Source organism: Tympanuchus pallidicinctus, unplaced genomic scaffold (assembly GCF_026119805.1).
Source record: "Tympanuchus pallidicinctus isolate F22 unplaced genomic scaffold, pur_lepc_1.0 scaffold16, whole genome shotgun sequence".
Taxonomy (NCBI): domain Eukaryota; kingdom Metazoa; phylum Chordata; class Aves; order Galliformes; family Phasianidae; genus Tympanuchus; species Tympanuchus pallidicinctus.
Genome location: NW_026294679.1, coordinates 33,613,660 through 33,638,378, shown reverse-complemented (window position 1 = coordinate 33,638,378; position 24,719 = coordinate 33,613,660). Strand labels below are relative to the sequence as shown.

At 39.1% G+C, this 24,719-nt stretch overlaps 1 protein-coding gene across 3 annotated transcripts in view; it reads left to right on the top strand.

Moving 5' to 3' along the window:
* The window catches only part of PRKG1 (protein kinase cGMP-dependent 1), a 400,374-nt gene that overhangs the window by 325,140 nt on the left and 50,515 nt on the right, over window positions 1–24,719 (top strand). For all 3 annotated transcript variants that reach the window (XM_052677567.1, XM_052677566.1, XM_052677568.1), the window contains exons 8-9: window positions 1,907–1,972; window positions 10,882–10,956. In XM_052677567.1, the coding sequence (XP_052533527.1) occupies window positions 1,907–1,972; window positions 10,882–10,956 (141 nt within the window). The remainder of the gene's footprint in view (window positions 1–1,906; window positions 1,973–10,881; window positions 10,957–24,719) is intronic.

Genomic DNA, 24,719 nt, shown 5'->3' with positions numbered 1-24,719 from the left:
GTAGCACAGAGGGAGGACCTCAGAGCATCCCTTTTGGATTAATGCTTTCTCTCCGCATTTGCAATTTCATTATTCCCCTTGAAAAGTGCTGGAATGGGGGGTTTTAGGGCTGTTGGGTGTGCAAACCATGTACGGAATGGCTTTTGTGGCAGCTCACCCTTAAGCTTGCAGTGCTTCAGGGTATTCAGAGGTGCTTATTTCTTGACTTAACATTTTGTGTATGAAGCACTATATAATTCATAAAAAAAAAGAAAACATTTTTTTCCCTAACTTATCAGTTATTTCTGCTTGTGCAGAACATAAGGAAGCCTTAGAACTGCATGCATAGAAATACATGACTTTCTGCATTATAAAGGCCTTTACATCTCTGTTTGTGAAGTAAAATGTCCTTTGGAGAAGAGCCTTCATTCCACACTAATTTCATGCTGATTAAACACACAGATCAATGTACAATGGTACAATGCAGTGGAAACCATAACAGTTATTTGTGTATTTTAATCTTTAATGTTGAAGTTTGCTTTAAACACTTGAACTGAAGCTGTGAACACCTGTGTTTTACTTCTCTGCAATCTGAGAATACGTAACACTAAATGCTTTGTGATAGAAAAGCATCCAGGATAGCAGAACATCTACGTGAAGTTTTAGTGGGAATTAATGCACAACCAAAAGCATTGCATCCTCTTTTAATAATGCATTAATATCTGAGCAGAAGTTGGCTACAGCAACTTAGTAGAATATTAAATATTATAATTTCTTATCCTCTATATATTTACCAAAGTTTTAGAAGTTAATATAAGTATTTTTATAATGCTGTTGGTCTACTTTCTTTAATTTGTTTTAAGTGATAATTTTGTTTATTGGCATGGATAAATTAGCACTAACACATTTACTGTTATTGAAAGTGATCTCAAAGAATGCTTTGGATTGAGCATTAACATTTATTTCAATTTTATTTCTTGCTTGCTCTGCTTTAAAGATAGCTTAAAGATAGTTAAATTGAAGATAGCTTGAAAGCAATGAAAGTAAATGTAATTAACAATTAAAGGGAGAGTACCTGTTCCTGTATGGGTGTACATGCACCACTCTCCTTTTCACCACACTGCTGCTTTAATGCTTTCAGTCTTTGAAGAAGAGAACTGCTCTTTCCAATGGCATTTCTAAATCTCATTTTCTACTTCAGTGGAAATAAGCAGTGGTTTTCCAGTCTAAATGAATTAGATGTGTTTAGAAGAGGTGGACCTATTTTGCCTGTAATCCCTTTATATTTAATAGGTGAAAAGATTTTGAGTGGATTTGAGTTAAAGCAGTGACTCTGACTCCTGCATTCTGGTTTGCCAGCGCAGAAAATGCAGTGGCATTCAAAACATGATAAATAGGTCTGATTAAAATTAAATTCTTGATTTGTAGGTTGGGCTGGCCAAGACCAAATTTTGTGGCAGGAAAAGGGAAAACACTGAATATCTAATAATAAAGATACATTGTGCCTCTGGTGTCCTTCCTAACTGCCTCCTTAACCTCTCAACTGTGAGATATTGCCCTCTGAACCATGGCCTGGGGAGAAAAAATGAAGGGTTTGGGGGAGGAGGACATAGGTAGAAGTTCATCAACACATCTATGCAAATAGCTAATATTTCTATAGCTGTTTCCATATACAGAAAGATAGAAGACCTTGCCAAACAAAAGGGTGTGGGCCAATACATTGCTAGATGCCCTATTTACAAGGGGACCCTACTTCTGGTTTTTTGCTCATGCATGTTCTTTTGCTCTCACATGCTTGACTCCTGTACAGGTGAAGAACATCTTTCCAAGGAAAACGTTGTGAAAACCTCAGTTTTATTCTTGAATGTTTAGAATGAAGTACGTCCAGAAGTATAAAGTTTGCTTAAGAAATATATTTTTCTTTCAGGGAGGATGTCAGAACTGCAAATGTCATTGCGGCTGAAGCAGTAACTTGTCTGGTCATAGACAGAGAGTAAGTACATAAACTTCCTGTCTTGTGGTGGGATGCATCTCCAGTTCACACTTCTTACAGGTTTTAACTGCAGCTTTTGATCATTTTCTGTAAGGTTATTTAATTTTGAAAAATATATTCACAATACATTACATTTCCTTGATAAAGTAGAGAGAACATTCCTCTAGATGAGTAAGTCGAAATTCAGTGATGACAGATACAGAAAATTAAGAAGTACAGAATGACAAAATGGAAATGAATAGGGAGAGAGCGGAAACAGATCCAAGCGTTATGGCGGTATGCAGATTGAGGTAGCATCAGCAAAATATCATGAACCAAAGAAATCTTCTGACAAATGCTAGAAAAACATGTTGTTATTCTTTACCATGTAGGGTTGGAGAGCCCTTGTCTATAGGATCTAGCCCTGCTTAAAGCTCTGCAACTCCAAGAGGATAGATCAGAAGAGCAAAATAACATTTTACCTATTATAGATGGAAAACATTGAGGAATTGGGCATTTTTTCATCTAGGCAAGAATTGCCTGCACTTCAGGAAAACAGTGCTGCAAAATTGACTGCTGAGACTGGTGAAAAAATAGCATTACCTTGAAAATCCACTGTGACTCTTGGGGTGGTTTTCCGATGATGAGGGCAGTGATGAGGCACTGGAATACACCATCGCACAGAGAAATCTTCCACCTTCACAGTGGAAAGTGTTAGTTGTGATTTTTATTGCTGCATAGGGAAGACTGGTTTTGTAATGGACAATGCCACAAAAAAATACCAGCTCGGAATTCAGCAGTGATTTAAAAAAAAAACAAAAACCAACAAATCTATTGTTAGGCATTAATAGAATTTTATTTTTTTTTGTAAGTAAATCTATGGCTTGTCTGTGCTTCACACACTGTGTTGTTCTTGTTCCCTCCAAAATGAAAAGTTAAACCAAAAAGTTGTTTGGAGACGGGTAGAAAAAATGATTGATGGAGAAAATGGCTTCTGTTGGAAAAATAAGCAAGTAGGTTGAAACTCTGTTCTGGGAAAGTGATGATGAAATGAATTTCTCACTGCCTCCCCAAGCGTGAGAACCCAGAGGTAAGTGCAGGAAGGAAGTGAGAGCCAAAAGGAGATGGCTCTTCACACGGAGTGGCTCATGGAGCTCCTCCCTATAGGAAAATGAGAAGCTTACAAGTGTTCAAAAGGAAAAGAAATCCACTGGATTTATTAAATATGCAGGAACTCTACTGCGGGCTCTAGAGAGTCTCTGAGAGGTGTAAGAGTATTGAGACAAATACAAATGCTGGGTCTATGCTTGAAGTCTTGAAGACAGAAGGAATTGACATAAGATGAAGTCAAAGGGCAGCTGCTGAGTTACAAGTGACTTCTGAGGCATTCTTGTAGTGTGATAAGATTAATAGGAGATACATCTCATGTTCTCTGGTAGGCATGAGCTAAATGCACCCAATCCTTTCTAATACAGGAGTTTTATATTCAATTATTGCTTATCATTTATCCCAAACCTTTGTTGTAATGTTCTGAAATAACAGAATAAGGATGAGTACTTGAAAAATCTTAGATCTACTGATCTGCTAGTTCACTTATTGTCAATTTTTTAAAAAAGCCAAGCAATTAAATTATGGTTTAGCTGTTGAAAACAGATGGTGAACTTCAGGACTGTCAGCTGAGTGGCATTCTTCCACATATACAGGCAAGGTAGCCTGACAGATAAAATACATATTATCCCTTGTTATTCTGTGGGCAATAAGATGAATCAGCAGAATTAGATATTGTAGCAAACATTAATTCAGAGAAATATAAAGCAAAGAGTTATTTCTACATTTTTTCTGAATTCCTGTATGGGGGTCATTTTTCTTTTCCACCATAAGCATTTTAGAAATGAATTAAAAAAATAAATAATTCCAGATTTAATCCTTCCTGAGTATTTTACAGACCTCGTCTGATATCCCCTTTATTTTGTATACAATGACCTTGAAATAGTAAGGAAGTACAAGTTAAATTTAACTGATGAAGTTGTAGTTCATCTACACCAGGAATTCTAGTAATGCTCAGCAATTAGTAGCAGAGTAACACTATTTATAAGAATACTATTTATAGATCAAGAAATGTAATGCTGTTTATATCACTATTTATAGTTCAAGGAACTCTGTTCTCTGTCTTGACTAGTTCTGACTTTCTTGTCATAGCTCTTCCCTTCCACTATTGTATCATGGTTTGCAGATAACCATAGAAGCTAAGTTTAATATGGAGAAAATGTAGTAAGACTTACATAAATTTGGAAAATTGTGCAGGCACTGTTCTGCTAATGAGGGAAATAGCATTTTTGTATATCCAGATATACTGAATATTTGGTTTGGCATTTGGTTTGTTGTGGTGGTCAGCATAAAGGTTTGCACTGAGTTATATGCAAAGTAGCAGCGGAATCTGGGAATCAGCTTTACTGATTATGGTTAGAAGTTCTTCTGCACAGAACGAGGAGAGGTGCTTGTCACTACAGTCTTTTAGTATTTTCTATTAAAAGACAAGCTCTTTGCTTAATCAAATGTAACTACTGAAGCAGCACTCTCATGCTCTATATATCAAGCTAAAATGATGCTCAAGGAACACTGGGACACTGCTCTCAGACATAGGATTTGGGTTTGTATGGTCCTATGTGATCATCAGGTTGCACTCGATGATCCTTATGGACTCTTCCATCTCATGTTATTCTGTGATTCTATGTGCTTATAAAGTGATAAGGAAGAGAGCGTAACAGCATGACAGTTAATAGCAAAAAGGGGAAATATATATGGAGTATACTCAGGGAATAGAAATTATTGAAAGTGAGAGAATGTAATTGTTGAGCTGAAAGCTGTATATGAACAATGTATCTCATGGTGTGGTTTCTGAAAGAGGAAAAATAGGAATGTGATTATGGAGTTTGGGTTGGTTTTGGAACTGTGGAGAAGAAGATGTGTGAGGGACTGAAGAGTTACAGGTACCAGTCAGACATCAGAAGTCTCTGTACAGACCCCGATTCTTCAAAAGTTGCAGGCAGTTAGAGCAGCTGGGAAAGAAAGGAGGAAACCTGGCTCCAGCTGAGAGCTGGAAGCAGAGAAGAAATCCAGTCTGTGGCTGTAAAAGAAGGAAGATTTTGCAACCACTATGGGAATTCTGCAAAACCAGGAATTGTATATGGAGCCAGAGAAGGCAACTGGAATCCTCGTAAGCAGAGAGAATCTTCATCTTGTCCTGAAAACAGAAAGGCATGCTGTGTTTCAGGAGTAAAGGTGCTGCATTTGCACAGAGATAACAGAAATGTGGTAGAGGAGCAATGAACCATAGAGTTTGTTTCCTAGGGTTCCAAAAGGCTGCAACCTATTAAAGAGGTGTCCGGCATAGATACCTGGTGTGGGTCAAAATCGCTATGGACAGAATAACAGGACAGTGGTGAACAGACACCTGGATGTGTTTGGAAATGGGTACGTTAAGGTATAATTAGGATAGATGTGAAAAAAAATTTTGGCTATGGAGATGTCTGGACTTACATCAGTATTAAATGACTATAAATTTCTAGAGAAAAGGAAAAATAATTGCTAGTAATAGTGGAATGTTGTTGATCAGGCTTAAAGAGAAAGTCTAAATAGTAGTTAGAGAGATTGTGGGAGAGAATAGGGACTCTGAGATCAGGTAACAAGAGCACCTTTTATTCTTTCCATGTTCTTAGTAACTTTCTTTCTCATAAACTTTCATCATAGAAAGGTGACATATTTAGGAAATGATTTATAGGGAATTAATGTATAATCTACGTGTTTGTTTGGGGGGAAGGACTGCAGAAGATTTGCTAGTTGGTTTGAGATTGATATTCTGCCAGTATTTAGAAAGTGCACAGAAAACAAAAGGAGCTTCAGATGCGGAATCTCTAGACAGTATGGCAGCACTGTAGGCAGGACCTGCCCTGTAGTGGCTGCACTGGGAACACCATTGATTTTGTTCACCCAAGAAACCTGGCAGTCCATTGGCATAGAATAATATAAAGGTTTGGGTTAAAGATCATGAAGTTACAAACCTCCGCCATTGTCGGATTCCACTATGGTGTTAATCACAGAATCACAGAATGGCCAGGGTTGGAAAAGACCTCAAGGATCATGAATCTCCAACCCCCCTGCCACATGCAGGGCCACCAACCTCCCCATTTAATACCAGACCAGGCTGCCCAGGGCCCCCATCCAATCTGGCCTTGAACACCTCCAGGGATGGAAGGGGCATCCACAGCCTCTCTGGGCAGCTGTTCCAGCACCTCACCACTCTCATTCTAAAGAACTTCCCCTTGACATCCAACCTAAATCTTTCTTTCCTCAACTTCAAACCATTTCCCCTTGTCCTGCAGTTATCTACCTTTTCAAAGACTTGGTTTCCCTCTTGTTTGTAGGCTCCCTTTAGGTATTGAAGAGTTAAGAGTTAAGAGTTTACTTCTTGCCATACAAAAAAAAAAAAAGCATATTTGTACCAGTTCATGTGTATTTTAAAAAACAAGCTTTGTAAAAGTTAAGAAAGATTTCCACAGAATTTCAGAATATATTCCAGATTTCAGCATGTCTGTGCACACTGTCCTGGAGGAAGACGTTCCATTAACCCAACAGGGCAAACAGATGCCAGTGGTGGCAAAGCTGACCGTAAGAGGCTAACAGCTTTGTAAGGAATTTGGACAGGCTATCTGTCTGGAGCAGCAAAGGTGCTCTTCTTGCCATCACTGAAACTGTGGGAATTGGGAAATCAGCTTGAAAACGTCAGCAAAATCCACGTGTTGTTCATGGCAATTGTCAGACTACTCAGCGCAGTTTCTGACTATTTGTGATTTGTGGAACCATTATGTGCATGAGGAACTAGAAAGCTTTTAGCACAAGTAGTATTTCCTGCTGATGGAAGATATGATCTCAGTAAACATATTAATATTTTATAACAGTTTTCTTTGTCAGATCTCATTTACTCTTTTTTTTTCTTTCCTTTAAGAATCTATAGGTTTTTTTATATTCCTGACCTGCTAAGGCCCTATGTGAAACAAAGCAGAAGCTGGTGGTTACATGTTAACTATTGTGGTACTGCAGTCATTTATCTTGTAGGAAGAAAGTAATGGTGGGAAGTGGACAGCATGGTTGACTTCAAAGTATTTCAAACTTGGCCTTGAAGTGACTTGTCTTTAGTGTGATTTTTTGGGCTTTGTGAAGGTGTTATTAAGTTTTTTGTAGAAGTAGAATGGACCGGTTGGGGAAAAGTTGGCAATTTGAATATGATAGAATGTGAGAGACACTTTAAAGCTTTGCAAAAGGCATCTGATAAAAACCGTGTCGTGGGACAGCCTTGAGCATCTGTTTTGTAACTCAATTTGAATAAACACGTACAGACACACTTCACTTGTGACTGCTTTGCATGGAGTTAAAGCAGGAAGAAAACTTGCAAAACACGTTTGTAAAGTTTTAATCATTATTGACACCCTAGGAGAGCAGTTTGTGCAGCTTTTTAAACTTTTTTTTTTACATCTACATACTGAACTTAGAATAGCGTTCTTCTTAACTGTAAGAATATTTGCACTGAAGCTGATGATTCAGATTAATCTTTTATTCATATGTGATTTTTTTTTTCCTCCGTATAATTTATTTAGGTTGATAACAATATTTTCCTGGAGCACCGAGGTTTCCAAGGTGTAAATGTTGTGGGTGCTGGGAGTACAAAATTACCCAATGCAAATGACGAGCTGAAACTCAGGGCACAGCTGCTCCTGACAGAGGCTGGCAGTGCTGCAGAACTGTCTGGTATTTGCAGATATTGAGTGCTAAATGATCTTTTTCTGCTTACTATCTTCTTCAGTTGTACGTGCTCATTTAGGGGCAGATATTTTTAAGGAAACCTTTTAAATATTTTGGGTATTTTCAGTTTGGATTTTACAGTATTGTCTTTATTTGTAAGCCTTCTTTTGGTTTGTGAGGGGATCGCTCTAAGGTACTGAGAAAGGTTACTGTGTCAAATCTCTCGGCAAAGGAAATCAGAGAAGAAAAAAAAAAAGGTATTATCCTAGCATGACTGACCTTACACAAGCTAAGCTGAATGCTTTCATTGGAGATATTCATTTCTGATGCTTTACTATTTTTCCCAGTTGGGGTGAGATTTATCCATGGAGAAAATTGGTTATGAGGAGAGAATGGGAAAAAAAAATGAAAAGAGAAGGCTGTGCAGAGAAAAACTGAGCAGTTCTCTGATGAAAGTCTTGGGGATGTTACAACCAAGATGACAGACAATTAGAGAGTGACTCCAGCGGGCTTCAGAATCCCTCCCAATCCAAAATCTGGTTCAGGACAATCAAAGAAAAACTGGAGGATATACAGATTATAACAACTGACTGTTGTTACTCCTTCCTGTGACTTCTTTTTTGCCTATGTAGTCTATCACTAGACAAAAATCTGTTCACATTGCCAAAAAAAAAAAAAAAACAAAAAAAAAAAGGAATGTCTAACCCCACCACATTTTCTTAACCACATGAAAGCAACCCCAAGCCTTGCTATTTTAAATTGCATTTGATGCCTTAGGTCATGCCTTGTAGCACGCCAGGAGGATTACAGTGTTGCTCAGTTGCCTAAATAGCAGTTTGTGAAGCATTAACATCTATGTCTTGCTTTACTTTCACTGCTGCCTTGCAAGGGCTTGGCTTCATCCAATGACTCATATTCATCTCTAGACAAACAGACCTTGCTGTGTCAAACCCTGGAGCTGAATTTTTCCTGTTTTCACTGCTGAGTAAGGGATTTTGCATTGAAAAGATCCTCTGGTTAATAACACATCCAAATAGCAAAGCATACAAGCTGCTTAACTTCTGCCTTGCTAGAAGATCCTAATGCAATGGAAGAGCAAAGGGATCCTTTCCCTCTCCTCTTCATTAATGAGCTCTTTTAGCTTTCCCTGTGCTGCATAAACGATTCCCTGGACTGCATAATTAATATTGCAAATTAAGCAAGGTTGCACAATGAGGGAATTTGTGTGGGTACAGGATATTTTCAGAACGATGTTGACTATAATTACACAAAAGGCCACGGTGGGAAGCCCTGTTACAGCATGTAACTCTAGGTGCAAACAGTAAAAATAGATCTCCCAGCTGTGACCTGTTGTCTTTTATTTATTACAATAATGGCTAAAATGCAGCTTTTTCCAGCTGCCATTTGTAAAGCAAGAGCAGATAATAATTAAGCCTTACTTCATTCTTCTGGAAATTGTATCCTCTGCTCGTAGTGCACACACCATGCTACCTCTCCTAAGGTCAGACATCTCCTGATGCAGCAAGACATTTAAGCTCCCATTTAAGAACTTGCAGCATGTTTGAGATTATTCAGCAAAGCATGATCCAAACAGCTTCACCACCCTTAAAGGCAAAGGGGACGTGATGTCACAGGATGTAGTGTTTTCTACAGATACATTCTATTAAAGCCAAATGCATCTGCTGGATGAAAATATTTTATCACCATATTTTCACTAACAGCTGAGATTCACGGCTATCCTTATCCTAAAATGTCATGCATTCTGAAACCAAATCTTCAGAGGAAAAAAAGTACAAACAAACTGAAAACTATTACCTTCATCTGTGTTCATCAATGATGAAAAGCATTAATTCTCTTTTGTCCTGAAATTCTTTAAAAAGGCAGGACAATGTGAAGTATTTTCTTCTTTCTTCTGTGAGTGTAAATATGGCCCTAGATGTTGTTCTCCTGTTTTTTTTTTCAACTTTTAAGTTATTTTTAAAAAACTTTTTGATTAAAAAGTGATTCTGTTCTTCTGTTTATACCTCAGGAGGGTCAGGACCATATAGAAAAGAACTGCAGGGTCCTCCATTTTGAATTTGTGGCCTTAGGGCTGTGATTAGTCACAAGGCATTGTAGTTGGGAGCAGCTCATCCTTCCAAATTAGCTTAGCTCTTTCCTCATTTTGCAAGTTCATTCTTTAAACTAAAGTCACACCACATGCGAGACACACGGGCACTGGCAAATAATGCAAGAGTGTAGAAGGGAAGAATAATTTTCACTCAAATTTTCAGTTACAGATTTTAATTGATTTCAGTTATTATTTAAAACATTCAAATTTGCATTCCTTTTTTAGTTTCTGACGCTGTGTAATATCTCTTACACAGACACAACAGTCACCATTTTAATTGTTTTTCCTCTGGAGCGATGCTTGTTAGTTGATTGACTGGTCATCGGGTCCATTTGTTTGAGTCACTCACGATATAAAAAGATTTTCTAAGTCTTTTTCCCATATGTTTATGCCTTTTGCACCTCCCCTGGGGCAGCGGATGGTGTTAGGGGACTGCTCAAACTACTGCTAGCTTGTACCAGGAATGGCTCAGGAGTGCTGATTGTATCAGGCACTCCTGTTGTTTCATCCTCTCTCACTCAATGCTTAGCCTAATTAAAGCCAAATCTCGTTAAGCAATCCAGCTTATGATTATTTGCTTATCTTTCTGCCTTGCTGTCTTTTTCTTCTCTGCTTTTTTTGTTGTTTTTTTTTTTCCCCTCTTTTTATTTTTCCCTTCTGTTTTTTGATTACTGCTTCTCTTACACTGAGAAGGCTTAGGTATTGAAGTAAAGATTATCTCTCACTTCAAAAACAGGGATTTCTTGGGTTTCTGGTTGGAGAGCACGGTACAATAGTGGCACTTCAACATCATGGGACTTATCAGCCAAATTGACAATGCCAGATTTACTGTGAAACTTGTTAGGGATTGGGTTCAGTCTCTAAAAAAGATGGATAAAAAAGTTTGGACATTCATGGTTATTATCTAGGGTCATCAAGGGGCACCCCCTGGTTGCTGCTGAAGAGCAACATTGGCTTGTGTGGCTCCCTGCAGATGGACATTGTTTTCTTACCAAAAATGCACATTTTTTTATTTTCACAGCTCCTTCAAACATCTGATTGGTGGCCTAGATGACGTTTCCAATAAAGCCTATGAAGATGCAGAAGCAAAAGCAAAGTAAGTGCCAGCTTGTTGTGTTCAGCATAGAATCTTCACCTAATTTTTCTTTTTCTAATGGTTTTCTTTATACTGAATATTGTAATTCCAAAAAACTTGCATTTTCTCAACATAGCAGTGTAAAACAGCTCAAACAAGCAGTGAATGAAGTGTTTATTCTTAATTTCCTTCCGGATGAGCCTCATTGTATCTCCCTGGTGCTCTCTGTGAGTATGGAAGGGCCAAGTGTCCCCAGGCAGGTGCCCAGCTGGGTGGTCCCAAAGTCACTATGTTGTGTGAGTCCAAAGAAGCCTCACACCTTAAAGAAAAATCACAAAGTTGTTCTTCTGATAGTAAGTATTTCTGGGAAATTACAGATCTTGAAAACAGCAAGTAATGAGGGAAATTGCTGTTCTATATGAGTTTTCTTTAGAGAGCTGCAGTCTTTCTGAAACATTTTCATAATGTCAAAACCTCTTCCGAGACAAAGAATGGTAAGTCAAGTTTGTCATTTTTGAGTGAATGCTATAGTTATTTTGACATGAAGCAATATATTTGTCTGAATTCCTAGCTATAAATACTCATTTGTTTCAGGAGTGAGCTGCAGTGTGTTGTGATTTTAATATATTCCCCCCAAAAAACACTCATAATTCATTCTTGATGTACAGCTGGTTTTTAAATGAAAGATTTGTGTATGTCTACAGTTGATTCTATATCAATAATAAAGCTTATAGAGAAGAACATATTACAATTCAAGTGATGGTGAGTATAAACCAGTAAGATTCAAAAGCCAGAGTCGTTTAAGACTTAACTGACGCTGCTATGTAAAAAATGATTGTGCTGTTTTTTTTCTTCTTCTTACCACGTTAAAGAAGGGGTTGGGTGAAGGGGTTGGGTGTTTTCTCCAAATCAAATGCTGAGAATGAGCATCTTTCAATCAGTGGTCGAAATTTAAGACTGCTCTGAAGACTTCTCATTAAAGCAAAGAGGCCCGAAATAGAGTATTGCAAAGGTATTCACACTTCTACAGAGAGAAGAGGAGACAACCTAAACAATTATTTAACTAAAAATAACTGTTTGATTGTTTGCTTCAGAAAGCAAATATACATCCCAAGAAACTTAGTTTCTTGGACAAAACTTACTAATTTTGCAAAGTACTTGGAAATTAAGGTTTTTTATATTTTATTATCATATTTGATTGATACTTGAAATACATTTTTAATCGTGTTTTTGTTTGTTGTGGGGTACTAGAAGGCACCTGACGGTTTCATTATTCACCTGCCTCTAATCACACAGAATCACAGAATCACCCGGGTTGGAAGGGACCTCAAGGATCATGTAGTTCCAACCCCCCTGCTTAGCAGGGCCACCAAACGTACAAATTCAGATCAGGTTGCTCAGGACCCCGTCCAACCTGGCCTTGAACACGTCCAAGGACGGGGCATCCACAACCTCCCTGGGCAGCCCGTTCCAGGGCCTAACCACTCTCCTTGTGAAGAACTTCCCCCTAACATCCAACCTAAATCTTCCCTCCTTCAACTTGGATCCATTTCCCCTAGTCCTGCTATTGTCAGCCCTTTTGAAGAGTTTACTCCCCTCCTGGGTGTAGGTTCCCTTCAGGTATTGATAGGCTGCAATGAGGTCACCCCGCAGCCTTCTCTTCTCCAGGCTGAACAAGCCCAACTCCCTCAGCCTGTCCTCATAGGGGAGGTGCTCCAGCCCCCTGATCATCTTAGTTGCCCTCCTCTGGACCCTTTCCAAAATCTTAATGTCTTTCTTGTACTGAGGGCTCCACACCTGGACACAGTACTCCAGATGGGGCCTCACAAGAGCCGAGTAGAGAGGGACAATCACCTCCCTCTCCCTGCTGACCACCCCTCTCCTGATGGAGCCCAGGATCCCATTTGCCTTTCGAGCTGCCAGAGCGCACTGCTGGCTCAGACTTTTAATCAGACTTTTAATCAGACTTTTAAGGTTTCTTTTTCAAAAGCTGAAGTTCCCCAAAATCCTTCTCTTAATTGAAAAAGGGAGGAGGCTATCAGCCTCTTCTACCGTCCCAGAGACAGATAACTGGGGCACAGAATATGAATTCAGATGGACAGCATGTTGTCATAGTGGATAAATAGCTTTCATGTGTTATAGACAAATGTGATGTGCATTACTATACATACAATCTGATAGTACCAGCTACAAACTTGAAAATAATGTTACTGATTTGAAAATTAACCTAAGTGATTTACAGAGAGATTGTCTTAAGTACTCCAAGGTAGTACGGCTAGGTTGCAGTTGGACTTGATGATCCTGAAGGTCTCTTCCAACCTGAGCAGTACTATGATTCTAAGCACTTTTATTTTTTTCAGATTTTATTCTTAGTGTTAGTCTTCGGGATATTGTGATTTCCTTCTGGAAAGCATTGATAATGAAATTGGAGATTTTTTTATTGTATTAATATGATGATGATGTTACCACAGACACTTTAATGAATCACGCCAGAATCCGTTGGCACTAAGCAAAATTTACAAATAGAACTTGCCATTTCCCATTTCATCATCTGTATTCTCACATTCTCAATTCTGAGCTGCATTTTTAATACGGTATCATGTAGTCTTATTTTCATAGTGTTTGTGTATGCAGGTTGTAATGGAGTGTTTTTCATGCTGGATTTGTGACTTTTAGGGAAAGCTTTCAGGATCTGCTGCACACTTTATAGCTTACCTTTAGGAGGACTAATTTTGGACCTATTTTGGATAAATTCATCATGGAATCATAGAATCAGCAAGGTTGGAAAAAACCCACAAGATCATTCAGTCCAACCATCCACCCATCACCAGTAGTTCACCAAAAATTCATTTTATTAATCAACATTTTGTTCTTTTACATTCATTCTGTTAATCAACAGTTTTGAGCTTTTACATCCTTTATCCCTGTCCTTTTCTTCTAATGCCAACTATTTTGTCCAAATGAAAGAAAAAAGCAGAGGGTTGCTGATGGTAGAGGAGTTGTTTCCTCAAAGGAGGAATTGATTAATTTTGTCAGCAACTGTTCCTGCCATCTTGGAAGTTAGAGGCCAATGCTTGAATTGTGTCACTCAATACTGTAGGGGATGGTGATATTATTAACTATCACATATTGACTTTTTGTCTTTAGAGAAGCAGAAGGGATCAGTGCTGTCTGCCTTGAAAAACATTACAAAAGAAATGCTTTTCCAAAACAATATGGCAGTTTTTAGTCCAATACCACATTTGCATTTGCTTGGCCCTTGAAAGCGTGTACATGCCTACAAAATGATTAATAGAATAGGAAATAATAGCAAAGTTACTCCAAGACTGATGTGAGATACATTGCAAAGTTTTATCCCTCATGTTATTGTTTCTATATCTCACAAGATAAAACTCCTCTGGGGGAAGAGTCTACTTGGCAGAAATTTTAACCTGGATTACTTTTCAAGCTGCTGTTAATTAGCTTTAGCTAATTGTCCTTCAAGAGCTTATCTTCTCTGAGAAGTTTGCAAAATGAAAGAAAACAGCACATAAAGCACATTCAGGTACTCAAATAAATAAATAAATAAATAAATAAATAAATTCCTGTTTTTGAATTCTTGTAGCTAGAATCTCATTTTCAGTGTTCACATGGCCAGTGACAGAAGGCATTTGGATGGAGAGAAGTTTTTTGTGTATCCTTATTCACCATGTGTCAGGTAGATCCACACAAAGGTCAGACGTTCAGCAAGCATAAACACACGGAGTAAATGCAAAGGACATCATTCTAAGACTTCATCACAGCGTCAAACCCTGCTTTTGGTTGATGTGGTGGTCACATTCGGAACTGATGTGTGAACAGTGTAACATTTCATCTATTTCTGCCACTTAAGAAATACAAAGCAAGTTTTCAAAAAATCCACAGAGCAGCAGCAAATATATTTTCTTATAAATCTGTCAGAATCAAGATGGTTGTTAAATTCCTATTAATTTGTAGATGCCTGATCTACAAAAGCACAAATGTAGACTACATCCAATAAAGGGTTTGTGTTCTTAAAGTAGGACTTAGGCCTTGGGCAAGGTGTTCATTGCAAAAATGAGTACTAAATTGGTAGCACTGTATTTTATTTTATATCTGTTTTAGAAGATGGCAAGAATTTTGCAGGGCAGAGTTATGGTCTCAGTGTGGGACATGTCTGAGAGGTTGCTGGCAGAAGTTACAGGGTCAGAGGAGCTTTCCATGCATGCAGAAATCCTCCAGTTCCAAATGGGCAGAACAGCTTCTTGTTGAGTTCATCTTTTTCCAATCTGTTGTTTTCTCAGCCACCCCTGAGATGTGGCTTGTGTGCTCCTAGATCCACAGAAAACATGGTAGCTGTCAAAGCGAACAGCAGACGTACTGCTGAAAGCAGTGCCATTCAGTTTCTCATGTGCTCAAGCTGAGTTATCTTCAGTGCTGTATTATGAGTTGCCTTAAATTCATGTGACTATAGAAATTCTAGCTTAATGTACCTTCTGATATATCTTCTTAGTTTTATATTTTAGAAGGACTTTTTCCTTTTTTTTGTTGTTTTTTTTTTGTTTGTTTGTTTGTTTTGTTTTTGTTTTGTTGGTTTTTTTTTTTTTTTTTTTTTTTTTGCTATCTTGGGTGTATTAGTTCCCCTTATATCCATTCTCTGTGGTCAGTTTCTTTATTCATAAAATCAGTGATTGATGTTTGAGTTGGAAGGGACCTTTGAAGACCATCTGGTCCAACTACCCTGCAATGAACAGGGACACCTTCAGCTAGATCAGGTTGCTCAGAACCCCATCCAGCCTAACCTTCAGTGTCTTCAGGGGTGGGGCACAACTTTGATTTAATCACTAGAGTTAATATTCTGCTTACAATTTATTCAGAGAAGTTAATAAATTCATCAACTAATAAATAGTAGAGCTACACTCCTGCTGGTGTCAAGGTGAAGGCAAGAGGCAAGCTTTTAACTTGGTTCATGTTCTGAGAAAGCAGGAGTTTCAGAAGAGGACCACACACTGTATGCAGAGCTTCATTGTTTTTTGAGGCAGGACAGAGATGCCTGAGCAAGCAGACCCGTCTAAGCGTAGATTCATTCCAAATGGAGTCACTAGTGCAACTCAGAAATCCAAGAAGAAACTGGTGGTTTCTACTGTAGTTATTGGTGTCATGTGAGGTGAGAATTCAGCAAATGCTGCTCTGACCAGCAAACAAATCCTTTCTGTTGAGTCTTCCTCATCCAGAAAATTCCTGAGGTTAATCCCTGCACCCTCCTTTATACACTAACATGGCCATCAGATGAAGTCAGGCTTGGTCCCACTTGTCCTTGACACAGCTGAGGCAAGGGAGAGGCCCCTGCCATGAAAGCAATGGGGACAACTGCAAGGCGCCCCTCATCAGCACACCAGGAATATTGGCAACTGCCTGGGCATTGCTCTGCCAAGCAGAGCATGTCTGCCTTGATGGCCAGGTTCCCCACGCTCCTCTTCTCCCATCACAGCCAGAATTGTCTGCTGATGTTGATCTCCTGTGGCAGCGGGGCTTGAAATTAATACCCTATTGAAATCCAGACACTGGTGCCTTCATGATATTGCTCCAGGCTCTCTGCAGACATGGGCTATTTTGATTGCACTTTTTGCTTTCTTTCATTCTAGTTCCATGACAACCCTGAGGGTAAACATTTGATACTCACAGCCAAATTTGTCATCTTTTTATGAGACTTGAAGGAACAGGGACTTTTGTGTAGGTATACAGAGGCCTTTTCTTTTCCTAGCAGCTCTGGCCCTAGATGCCATCATCTTTATTTGTTCTGTTTTCTAAAAACAGCTCCATCCAAACCTTTTATTTTATTTGGGCACTCATCCCTTCTGTCCTTTTTAGCCTTTGTATTTCATTACATTTTTTATACCAATGCATCTCAACCTTTTGTTGACTTAGTTTCAGTGCAGAGCGTTATTAATATTCTTTAATGTTGTATGCATACTTTCTAGGCACTTTTCCCCTTCCATCCAGCTTTAAAGGTAAATCTGACATTATTCTAATGAGAAAGATACAGGTACCTCTTTACGCTTCCAAGTAGATAAGGTGGCATGATGCCCCATCTTCCAAAATGGTGATATGTAGGATACATTTAGCACTAGCATTGTCTGCCATGCCAATTTAGGAAGACTTTTTGGCTCAGTGAGTACCTGTGTGCTTGGCTGGTGCAACCTGCTGGTGCCTCTTGCATGGCCTGGTAGCTGATGCACAGGTGCCATCTACTGTTCAGGACTTCCAGCATGTTAGAGGGAGAAAGCATTTTCAGGTATTTGGTGTTCTTCTTCAGTGGTGCATCTTGGAGGGCTACTGCTAGCTCTGTATATGTTTCTTACCTATGCAGCCTTTGTCTATTTATTTATTTATTTATTTATTGCTTTATGAGGTTTCCTCTGGGAGCTATTTTTGTAGTTGAGATTGTCTATGGGATTTGCATGCTCATTGCACTAGGTCTGTACGAGGAATAGCACAGATTGGTAAGAATGGATTTACAGAGAAAAAAGAAGTGTTGGTGGCAAGCACAGACTGTGCATTTCAGTGGAGCTTTACTTTGGAGTACTTCAAAGTCTGCTTCCTTCATACTTGTTCAACAGTGCTCGGGGCGGTGCAGCACATCTTCCAGGCTGGCATCACCTGAAGGGAGCCTAGTTCTCTTCTTAGTGTGGAAGGAAGCTGAGGAATTGCTTCAGAAGTGTGCTCCTCATCTGGGCTGAGAGATGCTTCAATGCACCTTGCAGCTAAGACTATTCAGTGATTCCCTCATTGCAGTGTTTGCCTGCAGGTGAGGCAGCTCTCTGGTGACACGTGTTGGTGTCCCTGTAGCACAGACGTCAACTCTTCTGTGCTTTGCAGTATCAGGGTGTGAGCTGTGGGCAATGCCTGCATGCATGCTGTGAGGCTGGAGTTGACCCTAATGGTGCTCAGCTCCAAAAATGTGCTGTGGCAGGACACAACTTGTCTGCCTGCCACCTCCTGTTCTGGTAAGTTGGGAAAGTTTTACATGCAGGTGCTGGGTCTGCAAGCACTGCTGCACGTGGTGGTTTGGTCAGTATAGCCAATGCATGGATTTTGTGTGAGTGATAAAAGGATTCTTTTGATTTCTTTATGTTTTAGAAAGATGAGCCAAGAAGGATTTTAACCCCTGACAAAAGTGAGACTTTTCAGTTAGAAGTTCCAAAATGGAAGCTACTGTTTAAAGAGAATGACTCAGAAAAGGCTTGACTTTCTGTTGGTCCACAGCTTTGGAAAACTTTGCTGAAATAATCCATTGCCCTCCAGAATCAGTGAAGTGTTGTGTGATTAGATTATTGTTCTGCAAGAGAAAATACTTTCTGGCTTCCAGCATTCCGGAAGTTGGATGGAGAGAGGGCTGCAATAATTGGCTCCGTCTCCCTCTGTGTCAATTGTTTTCTGCATTAGTGACCATATGGGAACTAGCTTTTGCCTTGGCTGGGCGCAGTGGGGGGAAAAAAAGGCTATGGTTATTCAGAAAGGGAGGAAAGAATCACTCATAACTTGCCATCATTTCTTTTAGGCTCTATAGACAATTCAAATAACTCTTTCTATTTTGAGAAAAGGGAAACAAAAAAAGAAACCACTGAGAATGTGACTTTGCCTTTACATAGCAGTGTTTGGCCTCTGGTGTTTGGGACCTTTCTTCTTGCTGGAGAATTTTATACATGGCAGAGTTTGGCATTAAATAATTTGTAATTGAATCCACTGACAGTTTGCATCCATGTCTACCTATCAGTTCTTCCCAATTACCACAGCAAATAGTTATCTGGTTAGAAAATAAGTTCTCAGAAATTGAGATCATCCTGAGCGATATCCCTACATGCAAGCAATGGAGATGGCTGAACTGTTACCTTTTTTGGCTGTGAATTGATATTTACTTGCAGACTGGCATTACTCATGCAGAGATGTGCGCTGAGTAGACTTTATGGCTGCTTTCCTCTGGAGAAAATGCACTGTGTAATGTACTGTGTCTCTCACAAGGGATAGATTAGATTAGCTTTTAAAAACAGGTCATTTTTATTTAGGTAATAATCTATATGCTTCTTCCTTGCTAACTTGACCTTTCAATATGATAATGGGCTGTGTCAGATGGCAGATTGAAACCTTAGCAAAAAAAAGCAAAGAAGTACTTTTGAAGAAGGCTGCTATTATAATATTCTACTGCATTTGTTTTATAAAATTAGAGCCCATCTGAGCTCAGAGATGATGAAATAAAAATGCAGCAGAAAGCTTTCTGAAGATTATGATTCTCATTCCAGTGGAAACAGAAGAATATTGCTGTGAATGCACCTAGACACTCAGCAGCTCAAGTTGTACCTGCTGGCACTAGATGGAGGAGGAAAGGAGGTCTATAAAAATATGAAACGTTTTGGCTTGTATCTAAATGTTTTATTCTGAAACCACTGGGAATACTTTACTAAGCCTAGCACGACCATTTGTGTAACGTAGTCTTGGGAGCTTTAAGCAGAAACTTTGGTAATCCATAAAAGAATGGAGAGGCAGTGGTAACATGAAAACGTCATTGTAGTTTCCATTTGATGCTCAGTATGTTATTGAGCTGTCCTAAAAATGACCTCTGTAGCTCTCCAAGTGTTACGGCATGGGGAGATGGGCTATTTTAGCCCTACTTTCTTCAGAGAGATGTCAGTAACATGTGGATGCTTGAATGGAGTCAAATATGTGATAAATAAAATTGTGATTCTTCTTCTGTAGGGACCATCTGTTTTTGGAACTGCTAGGAGTAGTTGTGGGATTATTTCTGACTTTTTTGGCATCCACTAGTGCAGTTGTCCATGGCTATACCTGACTTACACTTACGAGATCTACCAGGATTTGTCTCACTTTCAGAACATATCTCACTTTCAGAACACAAAGATGGTAAGGAAAGAAAGAAACATGAAGCCAGGCACCAGGGGGAGGTTTGGGAGGAAGAGATCTGGGCTGCAGGGAGGGGAATGAGGAGGGAGAGCACCATCTGCCCTCTGCTGACATTTCCTGGCAGAACTGAGGGAGATGAAGAACTTTCTTCCTGTTTACACAAGAAAGTTCAGACTGAGATGCAATAGGATCAGCTATAAAGTTTTGAAATTTTGGTGTATGCAATTATTTAAACACAAGAGAGAGGAGAAATGCAGAACTTCACTCTCTGCTCTTTTGAAGATGAATTAATATTGTTTTCCCTGGGAAGGTAAGCATGGTACCCAAAAATGCATAGCAAATTCTGCTGACCCCTGAACAGTAATTGTGTCACATTTAAAAATGAAATTCAACCACTGAACTGTGAAATGGAAGAAATCTAATCCTGCTCTAGGTGAAAAACTCGATGCAAGCTTAACTCCAAAGTTACTGCTGACACCTCCATCCCACCTGCAGCAGAGACACCAAAACAAACCTTTTGTCTTCTTTCTCACCCTTCTTCCCTATAAAGTACACACAGTCAGTTTTCCTGAAGGTTCAGATTAATTTCTGGAGAAAGCTTACAGTGTAACGTAGCCCACACTCAAGTTGAGATTTCCACCCATGTCTCACCCTTATCTAGGGAGCATGAGAAATGGTGGACCATTGCAGTACTGGCAGTGCAGTACCTATGTTGCAGGCTACCAAAATTCAACTGCGAGTGCATTTGCTATAATTTTTTCTCAGTACCTGTCTGGATACTCCATTAAATGATTTGGGAAGTGCTGAGCTTTAAGTACTTAAATTGTGTCCTTAAAAAAATAATAATAATAAAAAAATACAGACCAAGAGGAAAAGCTCATGATTTAACTCATCTCACAGCTCTTTCATGTGTACAAGTAAGATAAAATGTCAAAAATACAGATAAAATGAAGTTTAGTATATGTGAGAAAGCTGAGTCTCTGCAAGCCTCTGGAGAGATGAAAAAAGTCTGATCTTGCTCATTATTTTGGACATTAATGTAGAACTACTTGGAGGTTTATAGTAGGGCTATTATAATTAAATTTCTGATGTAACTTTAAAGGACATCATTCACAACTGTACTGAAATTCATGTTCAGTAATGGGAATTAAGCATTTCTAGCTCTATCTGCTCAGCACACCATCACATGAAAACGTTTTTGTGCTCTGTCTTTAATATCTTGTAGGCTTTGCTATTTCATTTTCAGGTCTGATTTTCAGGGCACTCTGCTGAACACATCAAACAACACAATTTGTTGATAGCAAAACAAGGGATTAGTCTGATACAATCTCAACAAATTGTGCTCAGGGAGCATTTGTGGATTTGCAGTTGCAGCTCCTGAGTGAGGAAGAAGATTTGCCTGCCTGCTGATTATCTCCTGTAAATGACTGTGCTGTACCTTCACCCACACCCAGCACAGCTGCAGGTGCATTTTCGGCTCCTTGTACTGACCCTAGGTTCAAATTAAATCAGGAGATTTGCTGCACTTGGTGTGTCTCCTAATCTGTCATGCTTTAGGAAGATGCTTTCTAATAAAGGTGCATTTCTTGCAACTGAGGTTTTTAATGGATAGCTGTTCCTTATTTCATTTAGAGCGAGTTTCTGTGCCAAAATGCTATCATTCATCTTTGATGGCACAGTATATTCTTATTACTTGAGCTTCTTCTGGGAGCTGGTAATAAGCAGTGTGCTAGCAGTCGGCTGTGGCTCTTATAACGTGTAGGGAAGTTGCCAGTCAGTCCCAACAGATGCTGGTTGTACAGAAAAGCTAGTTACTTGGATGCTTTGAAAAATGAGCCATCTCTTTAAATTTCCCTGGCTTTCTAGCATGCTTTCTGATTTCATACACTTAAGGAAATGAAGGTCTTAAGTTTATCTTTTCAAGATTTCAGAAATGCTTTATGATCTCATTACCAACCTGACTGCTTAACCGATAAGCTGTTTTAATAAGAATGCAAAAATTGAATCGTTAGATTTCGTATCTGGGTCAGGTTTGGCTGTAAAAATGTTTGTTAAGCACCGAGCAAGTGCTTAGTCAAAGCATTAGCTCCTGCTTGTGGAAGATATCATTGAAACAAGAAAATAAAGCTCCAAAGTTCAAAGCTCAGGAAAGAAAGTCCTGTATGAAATTATTACTGTTTCTAATGCACCCTTGCTAAATGATGAAGCTGACATTTAAAAAAAAAGGAATTGCTTTCACTTTTATTGTTGCAGCCTCTGCAAAGGGTAAAGTCCTCCAAGATTGAGTACTGGGAGCAGCCTCCCTGGCCCTGGACTGTGCTCAGCATTTCACAAAGTCCTCTTAAGATTAAATACAATTGCACTTTCCTTCCAATCAACTAAAATAAAACTTTAATAACCAGAACCTTTAAAAACTTACTTTAGGCAAACTTTTAAGAAGTAAATAAGGGCAAAATTAAGGTATTTTCCTTCGTTTCTCTATGCCTTTTTTGTTTAAAGCAGGGAGGTTTTTATCGTTGTCCAGAAAATCCAACTCCTAGTGCTCCTGGAAATTGAGAATATATTTAAGGGAGAAATACAACACATAAAGGCTGGAAGCAAGCAGTCCTGTTTCCTCACTTTTTCCTAATGTGTTGCATAAAAGTTGGTGACGCTTTTGGATGAGTTAGGAGTCCCCTGAGTGAAGGGTCCTTTTATAATGAGCTTCTTTGAATGGCTTCAAGCATTCTGCAATATTGCTTTGAACATGGGTGGAGAAGAAATTTCAAATGTTTGTTTGACGGGCAGCATCTCCTGTGCCATTTTAAGAGAGGAGACTCACATGAAAAGGCTGAGCTCTGGGTGTGCCAGGGGCCATATCACTCAAGAAGCCAGTAGGAGCTACAAATAATGAATTCCCTTTTCAACATAATGATTGTTGAATGTCACGTGTTGGATTGCAGAAGAAAGGAAAAAAAAAAGAAGAAAGAATTCTTACTCAGCTGAGGTATTTTAAAGTTTTCCTAATTTCCCAGAAGTTTTTAGTGGGTGAAGCACTTAGAAGCTGAACATTTTTAGTAGACACTGGTACAATTACTTCTGCTGGGGCTCAGACCAGCCATCACCCTTAGGAGGCAGCAAGATGAGGTGTTGGGGCCATTCATAAGGGGAATTAAGTATTTGTATACAGGTGCAAATATTTTTTTGCCTGAAAGCATGTTTAGAAAAATGCCTGTCAGGCCAGGCAGATGGCTACAGCTGTATCCTGGATGGGCCACTTGGGCTGCTTCCACATGGATCCAGCAGGGCTGGAGGCTCAGCTTACATGGCTTGGAAGCCAGGAGGTTACTGCAGGGGTTGATGTCAGGGAGGTATTTTGGGTGTGCTTTCAGCTCTGTGTTCCATTGGGATCACCCAACGTAGAGGGGTTTCCTCTGGCTGCACATCATTTTTTGAGCTGGTTTTGCAAAATCTGTTCCCCAGAACCTACCCTAAGCTATTGGCATGACTGTGGGAGCTGCTTATAAAATAAGCAAACTCCTATAGCAGATAATTAAAGCACTTTGCACAATCAGAAACAGTTATTCAAAGAAGAACTTTGCTCTGTACACCAACGCTCATTTAAAATGATAAAATCCAACTTAAAACATCATAAACATCCATGAAATTAGTGTTTGTTGCTCCATTTCTGCAATGCTAAGCTCTAGGGTAAATATATGAGATTCAGTAATGATTTAGCTTGCCCAGGGAATTCAGGATGAGGGCTGCAAGCATTTTGGTTGTTCTGCAAATGAATGCTGTGAATGAGTTTTGAGGCCACAATGGCCTCATCTAGAATGTGATTTGATTCTAGAAAGCAGTTATCAGCCTGTTAATAGTCAGCACTCATTGACTCCAGTCTTTACAATTTATATTCTTTCTTCTTCTTTGACAGGCCGAGCACTATCTAGCTTTTCTATTACAAGAGCACTCAGACCCAGTGCCTGTTGTTCATATTTATACGTCTAATAAAACATAACACTGTCAGCTTAGACCTGTTCATTTGTATTTTACACTTTCACTCTTTACTCTCAGTTTCTATGGGAACCCGGGCTGATGTGACAATAGAGAATAAAGAACTGAAGAGCAATCTTCAAACCGTAGCTTCTTTTCTGTGCTGAATTGCCAACATTATAGAGCAGGCACAAACAAGTACAGAACCAAATAAACTTGGATGGGAAAATCAAGGCAAGTTAGACACAAGAAAGTTAATGATAAATGAGTTTCCTTGTGGAAGAAGCATGGGGAGAAGATCCTCCTTCCTAAAATAATTTGCTTGGGTTGTTCTATGCTTTTTTGCTTTGAAAATCTGAGTTTGAAAACTGAAAGTTAGGTTTATGTTTTCTAACGAGGAGATAACAGTGTTTATTGCCTGTTTTTACAGCAATATCAGGGCAAGGTTCTCCACTATAAGCAACAAGAACCTCTCCGTTTGGTAAAATTATTTACAGCTCATGAGTTGGAAGCATGACACATGCGTGTAATTCCATATATTTTACTAGGAAATATTTTCTAGTTCATATATCGCTGTATATCATTTAGCATCCACTGCGTCAATATCTGCAGGTGAATCAAGGTTAGTAATATAGATTAGCTGAGATAATTAGCTGAAGTAATTAGTAATTAGTAGGAAATAATTAGGAAAACCTCCTCAGGACATTCCTACAGCACTGTAGCATGTACGTGAATTTCCTAGGTGATGCTTGCATTTCAAACTATCTTGGTTGAATGTGAACATATTACTTTGAATGCAAATTGTATAATGCTATGATTAATCAAAAAAAAAAAAAAAAAGCGTGTCTTTCAGCAGGTTTGGATTTCAAGACAATGGCTTTGCCAAACTTTGCTCT